The 17,291-nt window shown below is 32.5% G+C and overlaps 1 protein-coding gene across 3 annotated transcripts in view; it reads left to right on the top strand.

Moving 5' to 3' along the window:
* Positions 1–17,291, top strand: part of FNIP1 (folliculin interacting protein 1) — a 111,824-nt gene that overhangs the window by 78,396 nt on the left and 16,137 nt on the right. For all 3 annotated transcript variants that reach the window (XM_032476652.1, XM_032476651.1, XM_032476653.1), the window contains 3 exons: positions 992–1,077; positions 14,210–14,356; positions 15,228–15,397. In XM_032476652.1, the coding sequence (XP_032332543.1) occupies positions 992–1,077; positions 14,210–14,356; positions 15,228–15,397 (403 nt within the window). The remainder of the gene's footprint in view (positions 1–991; positions 1,078–14,209; positions 14,357–15,227; positions 15,398–17,291) is intronic.

Raw genomic sequence — 17,291 nt, 5'->3', positions numbered from 1 at the left:
ACTGAACCATCCAAATAAGTTACCTTCTAGGGCCAATTTTCAAACTATCACTTATTTATTTATTTTTAATGAAAAGGTACAGGTTTTATTTCTGAGCACTGTTGGAATTATTTTGAAGTCTTTGCTACTTTTTGAGATGTATAACATAATTAAAAATTTTATTATTGGTGAAACTAAGGAAGAATACTGCTCAATTCTAGCTAAAGAATATTTACTTCTTTATAAATTTGGGAGTCTCGCAACAGTTTGTAAAAAACATAAAGTGTCACTTTTAACCTATGAAGCTTTTGGATGGTTGTGAACATGATTCTGGCCTGAAGTAGTCTAACCTTCTCTTAAATATATGTTAAAATTTTAAAAAATCAATTTGTAATTACGTAAGTAATGCAGAATTACATTCTCTTTGAAAAAGTCTTAAAAAATTGCAAAGTTCTTTCTAATCCTGATCCCCTTTTCATCTGCCTAAAAGCAGGGCTTCTCAAACTTGGCTAAATATGTTTTTAGGAAGGTAAAAATTACTTGTAACTTGTTATATCTTTCAGTAGAATCTTTTTATTGTAGATTTTAAAAAAGGATTTATTTAACAAAACTATTATCCATGAAATATGAGCAAAAACCAGGAGCTGCTATTTTTGAATTATCGCTGTATGTTGTTCTGTTTGGGGGGAAAAAAAAAGCAGTTTTGTGTAACCCAGAAACTGTCAACATCAGTTTCCTTGTGTGTTGACATTCTGTGGTTTGACAGTTACAATAGGAGGCTTAACATTTGAAAATTTTCAATTTTGTTATATTAATTAATGACTAAAGTTGCAAAGAAAAAGGAAAGAAAGCCACCATAGACACGTGTGGCTTCTTTATAACTATCTAGATAAGAATGGTAGTAGTGTCGTGGAAATATGTGACTTTGTCTTTCACATTTTTTTTTTGTTTGTTTTGTTTCCATATTTTGTCCATAATCAGTGTAAAAATTAACTATTTGGTTGCTTTCAAGGCTATGAAAATGAGCCGGAGATCAGCTGATGCCAGTCAGAGGAGTTTGGCATATAATCGAATAGTTGATGCCCTAAATGAATTCAGGTACATATTCTCCAGCTTTTCATAATATAGAGTTGTTTCACAGTGTGCACAGGAAGATTTATTTATTTTCTTTAACTTATCCTAATAAAAGTTTAATTCTTTAAATTTCTCTGTCTCATAGTCAAATCAGGGTGTAATTCAGTTGGCCAGTGGCCCCTGTGTTGCTAAATATCAAAAAATGCTTGGAATTCAGGCACATTTGGGAGCAGTCCATGGTATGGTTTTTAGCACTGGACAGTTACCTAAACAAATATGACCAGAAGAGACCCTTGTTTTAGCAGAAATGTGCTTTGTCCTTTCTTGGGCTTCTAGATATAAGGACTGGTTAAGTGTTGTTTAACCAGTAATAGTAATCACATGTTCTTAGATCTATGGAATACAAGGATACATGGATACAGGGAATAGGAACTTGATATTCCATATAGCTCTGTTGTTTAATCCTTTCTCTAGATATGGCAAAGCAAATAGTATTTCCTCTGACAGGATTTTCTAGCACAACAATACTTGTGCCTGAAGCTTTAGCAAGTGGTGTAATGGCACTCTAATTATGGCAAGGAAACATATTACGTGTGAACTTATGTTGGGAATTACACTACGTGACTGATGGGTGTCTCCCTCAAAGAGATTCATTTCAGGTTTACTTCATCCTCTCATCCTCTCGGTGTTTCCTCCTTTAGATTGGAGAAATAGTATAGCACATAGGGCAGGAACTCAGACGTGAGTATCTGACAGACCTTGTTCTAACCTGACTCTGCCTTTTCCCACCGCTGATGACCTTGGGCAGGTTTCTGTTAGCATTTTTGACCCTTAATTTTCTTGTGTACAGTCTGTAAACTCAATTTAGTAATAATCTAATAGATTGTTGTAAGGATAGAGTGAGGTAATATATGTAAAATACTTAACAGAATGCCTGACATCAATGACAGCACTATTTTCTATGACAAATATAACCTACAGCAGTGCTTCTCAAAAGTCATTCACAACTTACCTTTACAGTTTCGCCAAATCTGCATATCATTTATGCCATTTAAATTTGTTTCTCTTTGAAGTTGTGCTGTGCTCCAGAAATTGACGCAGCATTGTAAACTTACTAAATGTCAATAAATATATATAGATGAAAACAAAAAATCTAATGTTTCTCTTTAAATTGACACTCTTTTATAGCTAAATAAATATATTTCAAAATGAAACTATGTATCATTACCCTAAATGGAGAATCAATATCCTTTGCTATAATGAAGCTATAAAAATGAATGTATAATAATTAAAATTAAAAGTATGTATCTGCATACCACCTAAGGTATAGTATCATCAGTAGTCCATATACCTCACTTTTGTTCATTGGCTAATGGTGTGTGGTCCCTTATTGGGTCAGGGATCTTCTGGATTGTTTTTTTTTTTCTTTTTTAAATATGAACTATTATGTTTTGAAGCGAAAGCCTGTTTTAGCTTGTGATATTGCAGGAATTGCTGTGGTGAAACTGTAGGCATGTCATATATATACTTTGTAACGGAGATGACTAAGGAGTGGTGTATTTAGTAAATTTGATAGTAAGAGAAAACTCATGTTTGTTTTCAGCTTTGCTCCTTTTTTATTTTTTATTTTTCTCATACTGTGTTAAACCACAGTGAAAATAAATCTGGTATTCTTTTTTAAACTTTCTCTCAAAAGGAGAGATTTCATTGCCTCAGCAATTTTCTAGAAACTTTGAATTTACAAAATAACTTATTTTCCTGATTCTAGAAGGTTTTTGTATAATTTTTAAGTTGGAATTACAGATAACTGTTAAATAGAAATTGTATGGTAAAAATAACCTTAATTGATATGGAATATTTTATCATATTTGTAGTTTCTTTAAATTGAAAAAGTTTACTTTATGGCTGTTGTGTAATATTATCTGTTACATTCAATTATTAAGAAAATTTGCTAGTCTTTCATCTTTTATTATACTTTTTAGGGTAAAAGACATTAAAAGTGACTATATATCTTGCTTTTTTATGCAGTAAACACAGTAGTTACTGAAAATGTAGAGAAAAACATATTAGAGAATTCAATTTCAGCTTATTTCACTTTTTGTCTTGGAAGGAAATAATTTGCACAGGTAAAAATTACATTAGAGATGATATTTCTGCCATATATGTATGTTAACATATTCACTTTAGATGTTTCCTAAGTTATCAAAAGAAGCATACTAGCAAATTGTACAGTATTTTAAAAGAATTTTATTGAGGTAAAAGAAAAATGTAACGTTAAATTTAACATCTTAACTATTTTTGAGTGTATAATTCAGTAGTGTTAAGTGTATTCACATTGTGTAACAAATCTCTTTAATTTTTTCAACTTGTAACATTAAGACTGTATACACTAAACACTAATTTAGTAACAGTATTTTTAATCAGTGTGTTTCTTTATTTCATTGGCATCTTCACTCTTAATTTATATGTGAATGATGTGCAAAGTTATTCATGATTTCATTTGTTTATACCTGTACCTTAAGAATTCAGGTTACCACATTTCAAGGTGCCGCTCGTGATTAAATCAAGTTTATATACACAAAAGTTTCTTTTAGATGAAGTGTAGGGAAAATAAAGTACATTTCCTTAATATTTCTGGAGGGAAATTTGAACAAATTTAATTAGCTCACTTTGACTGATTGGCTGTTTATTTTATCCACATAACGTCTCAATTTATATAGATGTCTGTGTGTTTCTCAGTTTACATAGATGTCTTTGTGTGTTTAATGTGAAAGCTCAAAATTTGATAGTTTTCTGAACACAAGGTGATAGAAGTAATTTTAATGTCAGAATATTTAAGATCAGAATTCCTTTGAAGTGTATTTTTTATATATAAATGTTAAGATACTTCTGCACGATTCAAGAGGTAAATTATACTGAGTTGCTTAAACCAAATGTTAATGATTTAGGCTGCATTAGATAAATTTCCTATCAGTTCATTTGATATTTCAGTAAGTGTCGTACAGTTAAAAAAAAAAAAAAAGGAAGGACACATTAGCATCAATATAAGTGCTTTTCTATTTTCTCAATGTTGAATAAAATTAACTGAGACCAGGTTAATTATAGGTGACAGAACTCCAGCCAGCACATTTTATTTGGCCTCTTTTTTTTTGACAAACATTTGAACCTCTAGACCATTAAGTCAGACAAACACTGTCTGGTTTGCCATAAGCTGTATCTCTCCTAGTTGTATTAACCCATGTATAATTTTGTACCTGCCTGGCCTCTGAGGATTATTAAAGTTTAGACTTCTGTTTTAGGGGTTGGTGATTTATATCCATTAATCTAGACCTCATTATCTTTTAGACTGTAAATTCAGTCTGATTCTCTTGCATTTTTCTGAAATTACCCATGTTTGTATCTCTGGAATCAGCCCCATACAGGCTGAATAATGAATAATCTTTATCTTTTCTTCTTGAGTTGGAAATGGGAGTGAAAGGCAACAAAACAAGCTGCCAGAAAAGTAGTAAATTCTGGGACATAGTTATCTATTATATCCTCTGTTTCTTGGCCACTCTGTATTATTAAAAGTATAAATTGCTTAATTTCACAAATTTTATGTATGTATATATAAAAATATATACATATGTAGATATATGTGTGTATATACACATTTAATTGGTAGACTTAATGCTAACAGTTTCAGATTACAGAAAAATTGACCGAACAGTTCAGAGAGTTTTTCATATAGCCCTCTCCCCTTAGTTTCACTGATTATTAACATATTGCACTAGGGTGGTATATTTGTTATAATTAGTGAACCAATATTGATATATTATTATTAACTAAAGTCCATAATCTACATTGAATTCCACTTTTTTATTGTACATTTGTATGGGTTTTGACAAATGCATAATGTTACGTGTCCACCATTACAGTATCAGACACGATAGTTTCACCATCGTAAAAATCTCCTGTGCTTCACTTATTCATTCTTTCTCCCTTCCTGCTAACACCCTGGCAACCACTGGCCATAGTATGTACCCTTTACAGACTGGTTCCTTGACTTAGCAATATGCAATTAAGTTCTTCTACGTCTTTTTGTGGCTTAATGGCTCACTTATTTTAAAAAACTCACTGTATTGTATCCCATTTTGTGGATATACTACAGTTTGTCCATTGACCTGTTGAAGAACATCTTGATTGCTTACAGCTTTTGGTGATTATGCATAGAGCTTTTCTAAACATTCATGTGTGGGGTTTTGTGTGGACTTAAGTTTTCAGTTCAACTGGGTAAATACCTAGGAGCATAACTGTTATAGATGATCACAAAAACTGTGTTTGGATTTGCAAGAAAGTGTCAAATATTCTTCTAAAGTGACTGTACCATCTTGCATTCCCACTAGCAGTTAAGAGTTTCTTTTGTTCCATATGCTTGTCAGCATTTTATATTGTGAGTTAAAAATTTTTTTTGTGCCATTCTAATAGATGTATAGTGATCTCATTGTTTCAATTTGCAGTTTCCTAATGACATAAGATGTTGAGCATCTTTTCAAATATTTATTTGCCATCTGTATATCTTTCTGGGTGAGGTATCTGTTCAGTCTTTTGCCCATTTTTAAATTGGCTTGTTGGTTTTCTTACTCAGTTTTTGATTTATTTTATGTATCGATCCTTTGTCAGATCTGTGTTTTGTGTATATTTTCTTTTAGTCTGTGGCCTGTCTTTTCATTCTCTTAGTATTTTTCACAGAGCAGAGTTTTAAATTTTATTAGAGTCCAACTTAACAATTTTTTTTCCTGAATAGTGCCTCTGGTGTTATATCTGAAAACTCATTACTAAACACAAGATTATTTAAATTTTGTCCTGTATTATGCTCTAGATGTTTTATGATTTTGCATTTAAATTTATGTCTATAATCCATTTTGAAATTTTTTGTGTGTGAAAGCTATAAGGTCTTTGTCTAGATCCATATTTTTGCATATGGGTGTCCACTTGTTCCAGCATCATTTGTTGAAGAGACTATCTTTATCTTTGCTCCATTGTATTGCTTTTGCTCCTTTGTCAAATACCAGTTAAGTTTATTTGTGGGGCTCTATTTTTGGTCTCTTTTGTTCTGTTGATCTACTGGTTCTGTTGATCTACTTGATCTGTTGATCTACAGTAGATCTTTTACCAGTATCATACTGTCTTGATTACTGTAGCTTTATAGTAAGTCTTGAAGTCAGATAATATGAGTCCTCCAACTTTTCTTTTCCTTCAGTGTTGTGTTGGCTGTTCTGGATTATTTGCCTCTCCAAACTTTAGAATCATTTTGTTGATATCCACAAAATAGTTTGCTGGGATTTTGACTGAGATTGAATTGAATCTGTAGATTAAATTGGGAAAAATTGGCATCTTAGCGATAGTGAGACTTTCTGACCATGAACATGAAATAATTTTCTATTTGTTTAGATAGATCTTCTTTGATTTTTTAATCTAAGTTTTGTAGTTTTCCTCTTATAGATTTTGTACGTTTTAAAAAGATTTATACCTAAATATTTAAGGGTGTTTTTTTTATTCACTAATATTAATGATACTGTGTTTATAATTTCAAATTTCAACTGTTCATTGATGGTATATAAGAAAGAAGTTGGCTTTTGTATATTAACCTTATATCCTGCAACCTTGCTGTAATTACTTATTAACTCCAGGAGTTTTTTGTTTTTTTGTTTTGTCACTTTCTTTAGATTTTCTACATAAGCAATCATGTCATCTGTGAATAAAGACAGGTTTATGTCTTCTTTCTTAATTTGTATACCTTTTATTTATTTTACTTGCCTTATAGCCTTAGCCAGAACTTCTAGTACAATGTAGAAAAACAGTGGTGATAGGGGATGTTCTTCCTTTGTACCAGATCTTAGTGGGAAATTTTCAAGTTTTTCATCATTGAGTAAGAGGTTAGATTTCTTTTGATACCCTTTATCAAGTTGAAGAAGTTCTCCCTTTATTCCTGGTTTGCTGAGAGTTATTAATTATTGGTTCAATTTTTGAAATATGTATAGGACTATTCAAGTTACCTCTTTTTTCTTAAGTGTAACTAGTTTTCTGTGTTTCAAGGAATTGGTCTGGTTCATCTAAGTCATCTAATTTGCAAGCCTAGAATTATTCATATTGTTTCTTAATTATCCTTTTAATGTCCATTGATCAGTAGTGATGGATTCCTCTTTCATTTTTTATGTTAGTAGTTTGTGTCATTTCTCTTTTTTCTTGATTATCTTGAATATAGAAGTTTATTGATTTTATTGATTATTGATCTTTTCAAAGAACTGGATTTTGTTTTGTTGATTTTTTTTTTTTTTTTTTTTTGGTTGGGGGAGGTAATTAGGTTTATTTATTTTTAGAAAAGGTACTGGGAAATGAACCCAGGACCTCGTGTATGCTAAGCACGCACTCTGCCACTTGAGATATACCCTTCCCCCTTGTTGATTTTTAATCTATTGATTTTCTATATTTTATTTCAGTGATTTTCTATTTGTTTTATTTTATTTGCTTTAGTTTTATAGTTTATCTTTCTCTAGTTTCCTAAAGTTAAAGCTTAGATTATTGCCTTTAGAGCTTTCTTTTTCTTTCTTTCTTTCTTTCTTTCTTTCTTTCTTTCTTTCTTTCTTTCTTTCTTTCTTTCTTCTTTCTTTCTTCTTTCTTTCTTTCTTCTTCTTCTTCTTTCTTTTTCTAAAATCACATCTATTAAGTCAGTAAAATAGAAGATTCTAATTCCTGTAGTATTTAAGCTAGCTTCGATTTTTTTCTTTCTCTGTCTCTTTTTTTTTTTTTAACATTTTTTATTGAGTTATTCTTTTTTCTTTAATATATGCCTTTACTGCTATAAAGTTCCTTCCAAGGGCTACTTTTGCTGCATCCCACAAATTTTGTTAAGTTGAATTTTTATTTAATTCAAAATATTTTTAAATTTTTCATGAAATTTCTTCTTTGATCATATATTATGTAGAAGAGTATTGTTAAATCTCCAAGTACTTCAGGGTTTTCCACTTATTTTTCTTTCATTAATTTCTAGTTTAATTTCATTGTGGTCTGAGAGCATATATTGTATGATTTCTTTAAATTTCTTTTAAATTTGTTGACATGTGTTTTATGGTCCAGAATATGGTTTATTTTGGTGAATGTTCCATGTACCCTTGAGAAGAATGTATGTTCTTTTGTTTTGGGATGAAGTATTCCACAAATGTCAGATCTAGTTGACTGTTGGTACCGTTCAGCTCAAATGTATCCTTACTAAAAGGCTCAAACTTCCAGTCATAAGGTAAATAAGTTCTGGGGATGTAATATAGTATGGTGACTATAGTTAACAATACTGTATTGTATATTTGAAAGTTGCTAAGAGAGTAGATCTTAAAAATTCTCATTGTAAGAAAAAATTTTTTTATAACTTAGCAAAGTGATGTTAACTGAACTTATTGAGGTAATCATTTCACAATACATGCCTATATCAAATCATTAGACATTTTAAACTAATACAATATCATATGTCAATTATATCTCAATAAACTTGGAAAAAACCAAACTATTTCTTACTGATTTTCTGCCTGCTGGATATATCATTTTCTGATAGAGGAGTGTTGAAGTTTCTAACTGTGATACTGTATTTACCTGTTAGTTTTATTTTTCTTCCAGTTTTTATTGAGATACAATTGACATACAGCACTGTGTAACTTTAAGGTATTCAGGATAATGATCTCACTTACATACATCATGAAATGATTATCACAATAAGTTAGTGAACATCCATCATCTCATATAGATACAAAATTAAAGAAATAGAAAAAATTATTTTTCTTATGAAGAGAACTCTTAGGATTTACTCTCTTAACAACTTTCAAGAAATATTCAGCAGTGTTGATTGCATTTATCTTGTATGTTACCTCCCTAGTACTTATTTATCTTACAACTGGAAGTTTATATTCCCTCTCCCCACTCCTTGTCCCTAGGCCTTTCAGTTTTGGCCTTACATATGTTGATTCTCTCTTGTTAATAAGTACATACATGTTAAGGGTTCTTATGTCTTCAGTCATTGCCAAGACACATGTCAAGGAGCCCACTCCTTATGTTTTCCTCTAATGTTATGGTTCAGGTCTTGTGTTCAAGCTTTTTAATCCATTTTGAGTTGATTTTTGTGTATGGTATAAGATGGCAGTCCAGTCATTCTTTTACATGTGGCTGCCTAGTTTTCCCAAAACCGTTTATTGAAGAGGTTATCCTATCTCCATCATATATTTTTCCCTCCTTTATCATAAATTAATTCACCATACATGCATGGATTTATTTCTGGGCTCTCTATTCTGTTCCATTGATTTATGTGTCTGTTTTTATGCCAGTACCATACTGTTTGGATTACTCTAGTTTTGTAATATAGTTTGAAATCAGGACGCATGATACCTCCAGCTTTGTTCTTCTTTCTCATGATTGTTTTGACTATTCAGGATTTTACCTGGTTCTATACAAATTTTAGGATTGTTCTATTTCTGTGAAAAATGCCATTGAAATTTTGTTAGTTGCATTAAATTTGTAGATTGTTTTGGATAATGTGAGCATGGTTTTATTCGAGTTGTTTAGCTGACTTTGGACTAGAATTAATATAAATACATGTTTTGAACAATTCTCTTTGCTTAGTTGCCTAAAAGAATCCTGCAGTATTTTTTTTTTTAAGTTCTACATTTTGCAGTATTACAAAGCAATACATATTTGCCTTTGCACTTTGAGCTGTATCTTGCATTATTGGATTACAGTTTCTTTTTTGCAGTCACAAGCTTTGTGGCAGAAGGTCAAGAATCCTTATTTGAGCTCTGAGGAAACATTATAGATCCAGCTGAGGTTACCAGAATAGTAAATATTGTCATAAGACTCATTCCTGGTAGAATACTGATCTTGCTCTTAGGTTATATCCACCATTTTTATTTAAATTTTTTTTGTGTTAAATATTTCTGAGTTAATTGCTGTGATATAGGGTAGTATGAATGGCCTAGCCTTAAATTTTTAATATTACTTAGAATTTACAACATGTATGAGTTATAAAACAATTGTAAATATATGTCCTGATTGTGTACCTTCCCTTGTTGTATTAGTTTGATTATTTTACTTCAGTCACTGGGCAAATCTGAAAGACTGTATAAAACAGTGAAGCATACTTACAGTATTTAAAAAATACTTTACAAACTCTTACAGTTTTTACTAAGAGGTCTATCTGTAATATACTTTTAATATTACAGTTGACCCTTATTATTTACAGAGTCTGTATTTGTGAAGTCACCTACTTGCTGAAATTTATTTATAACCCTTAAGTATACCTACAGTGCTTTTATGATCATTTGTAGACATGTGCAGAGCATTGAAAATTTTGAGTGTCCTGACACACACATACCCACATGAGGTCAAACAAGACAGTGCTCTGCCTTCTTGTTTCAGCTCTCATTCTGTAAACAAGCGTCCTTCTCATGATCTGTTTAGTGCCACTTTTTTTTAAAGCACTTTTTTGCTTTTTCTTTGTTATTTTGCTATTAAAAATGGCCCCAAAGCATAGTGCTGAAATGCTATCTAATGTTTCTAAGTGCAGGAAAGTTGTGATGTGCCTTAAAGAGAAAATACATGTGTTAGGTAAACTTTGTTAAAGTGTAAGACATAGTGCTGTTGCCTGTGAATTCATTGTTAATGAATCAACAGTATGTTAAATAAGGTGTCTTTAAAGAGAAACCCACATGAAACAAGATTATGTACTGATGGATTGTCAAAAATGTGACCAAAGGCTCACAGGAACCTAATCCCATATTTTTCCCTAGAAACAGTGAGTGATTGTTTACTAATTCAATATTTGTGTTGACTTTATGGAACATTATTGCAAATAATGAAAATCTATCATACTTTATTTTAAAATTAAGTGGTTATTAAAAATTACAATTAGCTGATTTTTAAAGTAGGTGATTGTTTGAAACTAGATGATTAATGAATTTTGGGTAGTTGAGAAGAGGAAGGAAATGATTTACAAGTATACAGAAGCCCCAAAACCCAGAAAAGTGGGAAGTATGTTTGGTTAGCATTGCTGTGCGGCAGAAATGAAGTCCTTGAATTTTTACTTGGACTTCATGTGTATCATACAGTGAAAATCAAACCATGTCACAGTTCCCTTGCAGCTAAAGGAACCTTTCATTCTCTAGGAACAGATCAAGAAAAATAAAGGGTCAGATGATTGGAAACAATAGCCCTTCTTACCATTAAAGGGTGGAGTATAATCCTTAAAGGGGGAGGAAAGCACTGTTACTTCTAGGTTGTTAATGACAACATAGAGTTGTATAGAGTAAGAAGCACTGTTGCATAATTAATTTTTTTGCCTTCTTTGCACTTGATATACTTAAAGTTCAAGGATACACAAGGTCATGTTACATATCCTTAAACGGTAAAACACTGAAGTTAATGTCCTCAGTGGGCCACGGTGATAAGGCTCTCACCCATGACACAGAGACTTGTAGTAGAGACTAATATGCTGACGAAACTCATGGAAAATCAGTTGATCAGCTCATTCCTTTAATCAAAAAGTTTCTTTTAATCAGAATATATTCTCGTGGTCAAGAAACAAAAAATACACTGAAAGTTCTGATAATGAAAAATAAATGAATCTTGTTGTACCTCTCCTATCCCCATCCTGAATTCCCAAGAACATTCTCTTTTAACTCTTAAAATTTCTTTTTGTTATTTACCTCCATATTATTATACAGTATATTTAATGCAGCTGTTTCTTGGTTTATCAATGGTAAAGCATATTTATCTTCTGCCATGAATTAATACCTGCCCCTTAGCCCTTTAACTTTTCAGTATAGTTCTAGCACTATCTTGTCTGTCAGCTCTAGAAAATTGTCTGCTTTCTCCGATAATTTATTTTCCTCTCGTTTGAATCTATTTTATGAGAAACTGAGACCCCTGGATTGATCTTTTTTATGTCTGTTTTCTTCCATGTTTTCCTTTTTCTGAAAGTATTATTTTCTGTTTCCTCTGGAGTCATTTTGTGTGTGTGTGTTTCTGTCTTTCTGTTCGTGTCCCTTTCTCCTTGGAGGCTTTCCCTGTACATCAATATTTTGGTTTCTCATTCAGAGTTGAAAAAGGCACCAAAATGTAGATTGGGAGCACAGCCTGGAGAATCTCACTTTAGGGCTTGTTTTCTTTTTCACTCCCTGAAGGAGTATGTTTAAACATTATTTCCCCCTCATTGCTACTTCTGCCATGAAATTTTAATGCCACAAGATTTACTGTGTATCTATTTATGTACTGTGAAAGATTCAGATTATCAGAAGGGTTTGGGGATGTCATTTCTCTGGGCTGGTCAGTAGCAACATCTGTTCTCCTATCTAGTTATTCTGTGGGAAAATGGGGTAGAGGTAGGGGACGCCAACCACTAATGGACCTTGAATTAGTCTCTCAGTTTATAGCTCTACATAAGGCCTGCCCTCTGTTTTACCAGGCACTTGTGAGTCCTGAGACGCTTCCTGCTTTATGGGTGCAAATCTGCTCCTTTTTGTACATGTCCCCCTCTGTAAGCACTGTAACCCATTATGTTCCTCTACCTTACTACTTCAGTTGACATTCTTTCCTATGGTTTGTCTTCTAGAATTTTATTAAATTTTTAATTTTAATTTTCACTAAGGTTCCTCCTCAGTTCTGTTTGTTGTAGTGGTTCATTTGTTTTCAAATTATTAAGTGGTGTTCAGTTGGTGTATCAGAACTGAAAGGATAAACATTTGTGTTTAATCTTCCATCCAATCTGGACATCCTTAATAGTTTTTAAAAGTAAGCATTTCCATGTATCTCTAGTTTATATTCTAGTTGTATTTTTCTCTGTAAGATACCATTAATTTTTTTCTTTCTTTGTATCTATTTATTTATTTCTAAGTTCTCATCCATTGTTTTATGCCATACCAAGAACTCATTACTGTAACCTGTATTTGTCACTTTTATTTATTGTAATATGTATACCGGGTTGAGACTCAGTTTAGCTTGTACAAGCAAGAGAATTCTTTTCCTTTTTTAGATTTTAGGTGTTAGAAAATTATACTGAGGTAGGTGTTAGACCTTCATGGAGATCTCCAAGCACTTTCTAGAGCTTTACTCTCTATCTAATCTAGTAGCCATTAGCTACATGTGGCTATTTTAATCAATTTAAATTAAATCAAATATAAAGTCCAGTTCCTCAGTCACATCGGCCACATTTCAAGTATTCCATAACCACATATGACTAGTGGCTATCAAGTTGGACAGCACAGATGTAGAGCATCCCCATCATTGCCAAAAGTTCTGTTAGACAGCACTGTTCTAGAGAGTAGAAAGTAGGACACCGCTCTGTAGCTTCTGAGCAACTGACTAGTTTCTTAAGCCCCAAGTTTACAGGAGTTGCTTATTCTGGTGAGTGTATAAGATTTCACTGAATAGATATCAACTTTAAAGGAAAAGAATTGACATCTTAAAGGTATCCTTAATGCCTTTAGGAAAGAGTGCAAGTCACAGGACTAGCTGTTATCTAAAGGAATGCAAGAGAGACAGCCAGAATTGCACTGTCATAATGATGCAATAATCTTCTTTTGTGTTGATTCAAGGAAGAATGTCAGAACATTGAGAGAGAGTCGTAAAATATAGTATGCATATAGTGTCCTCATCAGCCTTCAGAGCTTTACTAATGAGCCTCAGCATAGGCAAGAAAATGATGACAATAAACTATTGTTTTGAGTGGGTACATGGCTAAACTATTACCCCATTTAAAGTATTTTTCTTTGTTGTTGATTATTTGCAATATATTTAAGTACAGCTTATACCTTGGAAATGTAGGGCTGAAAGGGGCTCTGAAAATTATATAGTCTTATGCTTTCATTTTACAGGTAAGGAAAACTGATGATTAAAGTAGGGAAATAATTTACCTGAAACCACACAGTCTTTAAGCCATTGTAAGACCAACACATTTGAGTTCATGTACAAAGCATTTCCCTTGATGCTGTGCTGATGACAAAGAAGGAAAGATTTGATTCATTGTCTCTTCTCAAAAGCTTTGATAATCTAGATGGGAGACCCAAGCCAACAACATAAACTTTTAACAGTCTGTAATTCTGGAAACTATGAATTTCATAATATGTTTTTCTCTTTTTAGAACAACAATTTGTAATCTTTACACAATGCCACGAATTGGAGAGCCTGTGTGGCTTACAATGATGTCGGGGACTCCAGAAAAGAACCAGCTTTGCCATCGTTTCATGAAGGAGTTCACCTTTCTAATGGAAAATGCTTCCAAAAACCAGTATGGCTTATTCTACATATCTGTCAGTCTAAGCTATCTTAACTGTATTTTAGCTATTATTTACTGTAACTAGACATCTAGATTATGATCAAACTTAATTACAAAAGTGAAAGAATTAACCGTTATCTTTAGAGTTATTTCATATTATTAATAAGCAAAACAGAGTTACAAAAGATAAATAATAGATAGGGTGTAAAAAAAGGCCAAAGAAGCTTATGAATGAAAAACAGTAGAAATGTCTTTAATTGTGTTAAATTAAAATTCCTGACATCTTACAGAACTCTCTGAGACTTCTTACTTTTTTATGAATTATATCCATATATTCAGTTTCATTCTATAGAAAAGAAGTTGAAAAATACATAAGGAAGTGTCAGGATTCCAGTAACACATTTGTAGTATGATACTTTATCATATTGTTTTCTTCTGGTCATTCCTCAAATTCCTGGAATCCAGATGAGTTTTATTTTTTATTCTCTTTAACGGTAGACAGTTTTCCTAATACTTTCCTTCATTTTCCATTCAGTAATTTGGAAATGTATAGACATACTGGTTGATTCATTAATATATGTGTGTATTAAACACTGAAAAGAATCCATAGTTTTTCAAGTAAAGTGGCATTTTTATTTTGTAATTATGGTTAGAAATAGATCCTTGTGAATGCTGTCTTTGTTTTAAAGATTTTTCTTTTAACTCCTACCTAACCAAAATATTTATTAACTTTCATTTTTATCCTGGTGATAGACTGATACTTTCTTCTCTTCTTTTTTATGCTGTTTGGCCAAATACTCTCCCTGCTTTACTCCGTCACTGCATTTTGCCTAAGGTTTTATGAAAGGAGATTAGAATCTGATAGGATGCATTTTGTTTTCAGATTCTTGCCAGCACTCATTACTGCGGTTCTGACCAATCATCTTGCCTGGGTTCCAACAGTCATGCCAAATGGACAACCACCTATAAAAATATTTTTAGAAAAACATTCCTCTCAGAGTGTGGACATGTTGGCAAAGACTCATCCATATAACCCACTTTGGGCACAACTGGGTATGTGTTCTGAAAACCCTTATATTATGCATTATATTTAGACTTTTGTGTCGAGTTATTTTATAGCAAAAATTAATATGAAGAAATTAAGTGCTCTGTTTTCCTTCCTTTGTTCTAAAGTACCTCTTCCTTACTTGTTCTTTCATGTCTGCTAAATTGTCTTATCCCCATCTTATGCCTGATTATCATTCCTTGTAGTTCAGGAACTGCAGCTAGAACAAGAGGAGCAGGATGATGGCTGATTTACTAGTAACTTCAAGGTCTTCAGGGTGTTTTGTATTAGATACCTTCCTAGAAAGAATGAATGAACAAAATCACCTGTAATAGCTAGAATAACCTGGTTAACTGAGAAGCAGTCATTGAGGTTTCTATCATTCCACTTTTGTTTGTTGAGTAATTTTTGAAAATGTTTCCCTTAGTGCTAGGCCCTCCACTAAATAAATAGGTAACAGGAGAGAGGAATTAGTTGATGAGTTGACAGTCATTAGGAAGGCAGTATAGCATGTTGCTTATATTTAAGCACAAGCTGTAGAGTTAGGCAGACCACGTTTGAATCATAGTTTCCTTATTTATAAAGTGGAGATAGTAATAAATGGTACATACCTCATAAAGTAGTGAAAATTAAATGAGATATTTACAGTACTTAGGACAGTGTCTGGTAAATGTAGTTGCTGTTACTTTTCTTACTCTATTGCTGTTTGGTTATGGGGGAGGAGTGTGATGAGCACATTTCAGTGATCTGGTAGAAACTTAAACTTCCCTTAGGTTCTGGTGGTGAGTGAGCTTGCCAGGCAGATTGTCATGTGGCTTATTGATTCATATAACCAGCTTCCCTCCCTCATTCCTACCCTCTCTGTTTCCTCCCTTACTCTCTTTTTTCCTTCCTTCTGCATAATTGAGGGATAATTGACATATAGCAAACACATATATAAAGCATAGAACCTTCTAAGTTTTGATATATATATAAAATATATATACCTCTGAAACCATCACCAGAATCAAGATGGTGAGCATATTCATCACTACAAAAGTTTCTCATGCTCTTTTGTAATCCCTCCCTTTTATTCCTCCCTATTCTGCCTATTTACTTTCCCTTATTATACTCAGCCGCTGGTCTGCTTTCTGTAACTATAGATTGGTTTGCCATTTCTGGAATTTTATATAGATGGAATCATAATACTGTGTGCTTTTTTTGGTCTGAATTCTTTCATTCAGCATAATTATTTTGAGGTTCATCTGTGTTATCTGTATTAATAGTTAATTCCTTTTTAATGCTGAGTAGTATTTCATTTTATAATATTAACTTACCTTTTTTCAAATCAAGTAATTCAGTAGTCCTCTTTTAAATTTGAACGTTTCAAATCTGTTTTCAATTCTATAATCATTTATTGAATGTACAATATACTTAAGGCTCTGGGTGAAGCTCACTGGAAGGTGTAAAGGTGAATGATACCTAGTCCTTGCCTTTAAGAAGTGACAGACTTATACTGTACATAAAATATATGTGGACAATAACGATAATTCAAAGGAACTATAAGAGAAATGAAAAACTCAGTGGGAGTTCAATTAGGGAAGCTTCCTTTGGACTGGCAGAGACACGGAGGGAAGGGAAAGTATATAGCACTATTAAAGGGGTCTAGGTATTGAAAGTACTGATCATATTCAGGGGTCCTATTTAAGTAGTCCCACTTTAAGTGGGATTTAGGGTGACTAAAGGTGAAAAAGGGTAACTATCAGAAGATTAACCTGAAAGAGTAAAGTAGAACCAATCATGAAAGACTTACCATGCCATCCAGTTTCAATTTATTCCGTAATTAGTGGGAACCTTGGGAGTAGTTTTGAACAGTGACATGATGGTACTAAATACAGTTCCTTAGCCAGAAGAGAAAATTTA

Source organism: Camelus ferus, chromosome 3, assembly GCF_009834535.1.
Source record: "Camelus ferus isolate YT-003-E chromosome 3, BCGSAC_Cfer_1.0, whole genome shotgun sequence".
Taxonomy (NCBI): domain Eukaryota; kingdom Metazoa; phylum Chordata; class Mammalia; order Artiodactyla; family Camelidae; genus Camelus; species Camelus ferus.
Note: the sequence above shows the minus strand (reverse complement) of the source record. Positions and strands in the feature narration are given on the sequence as shown.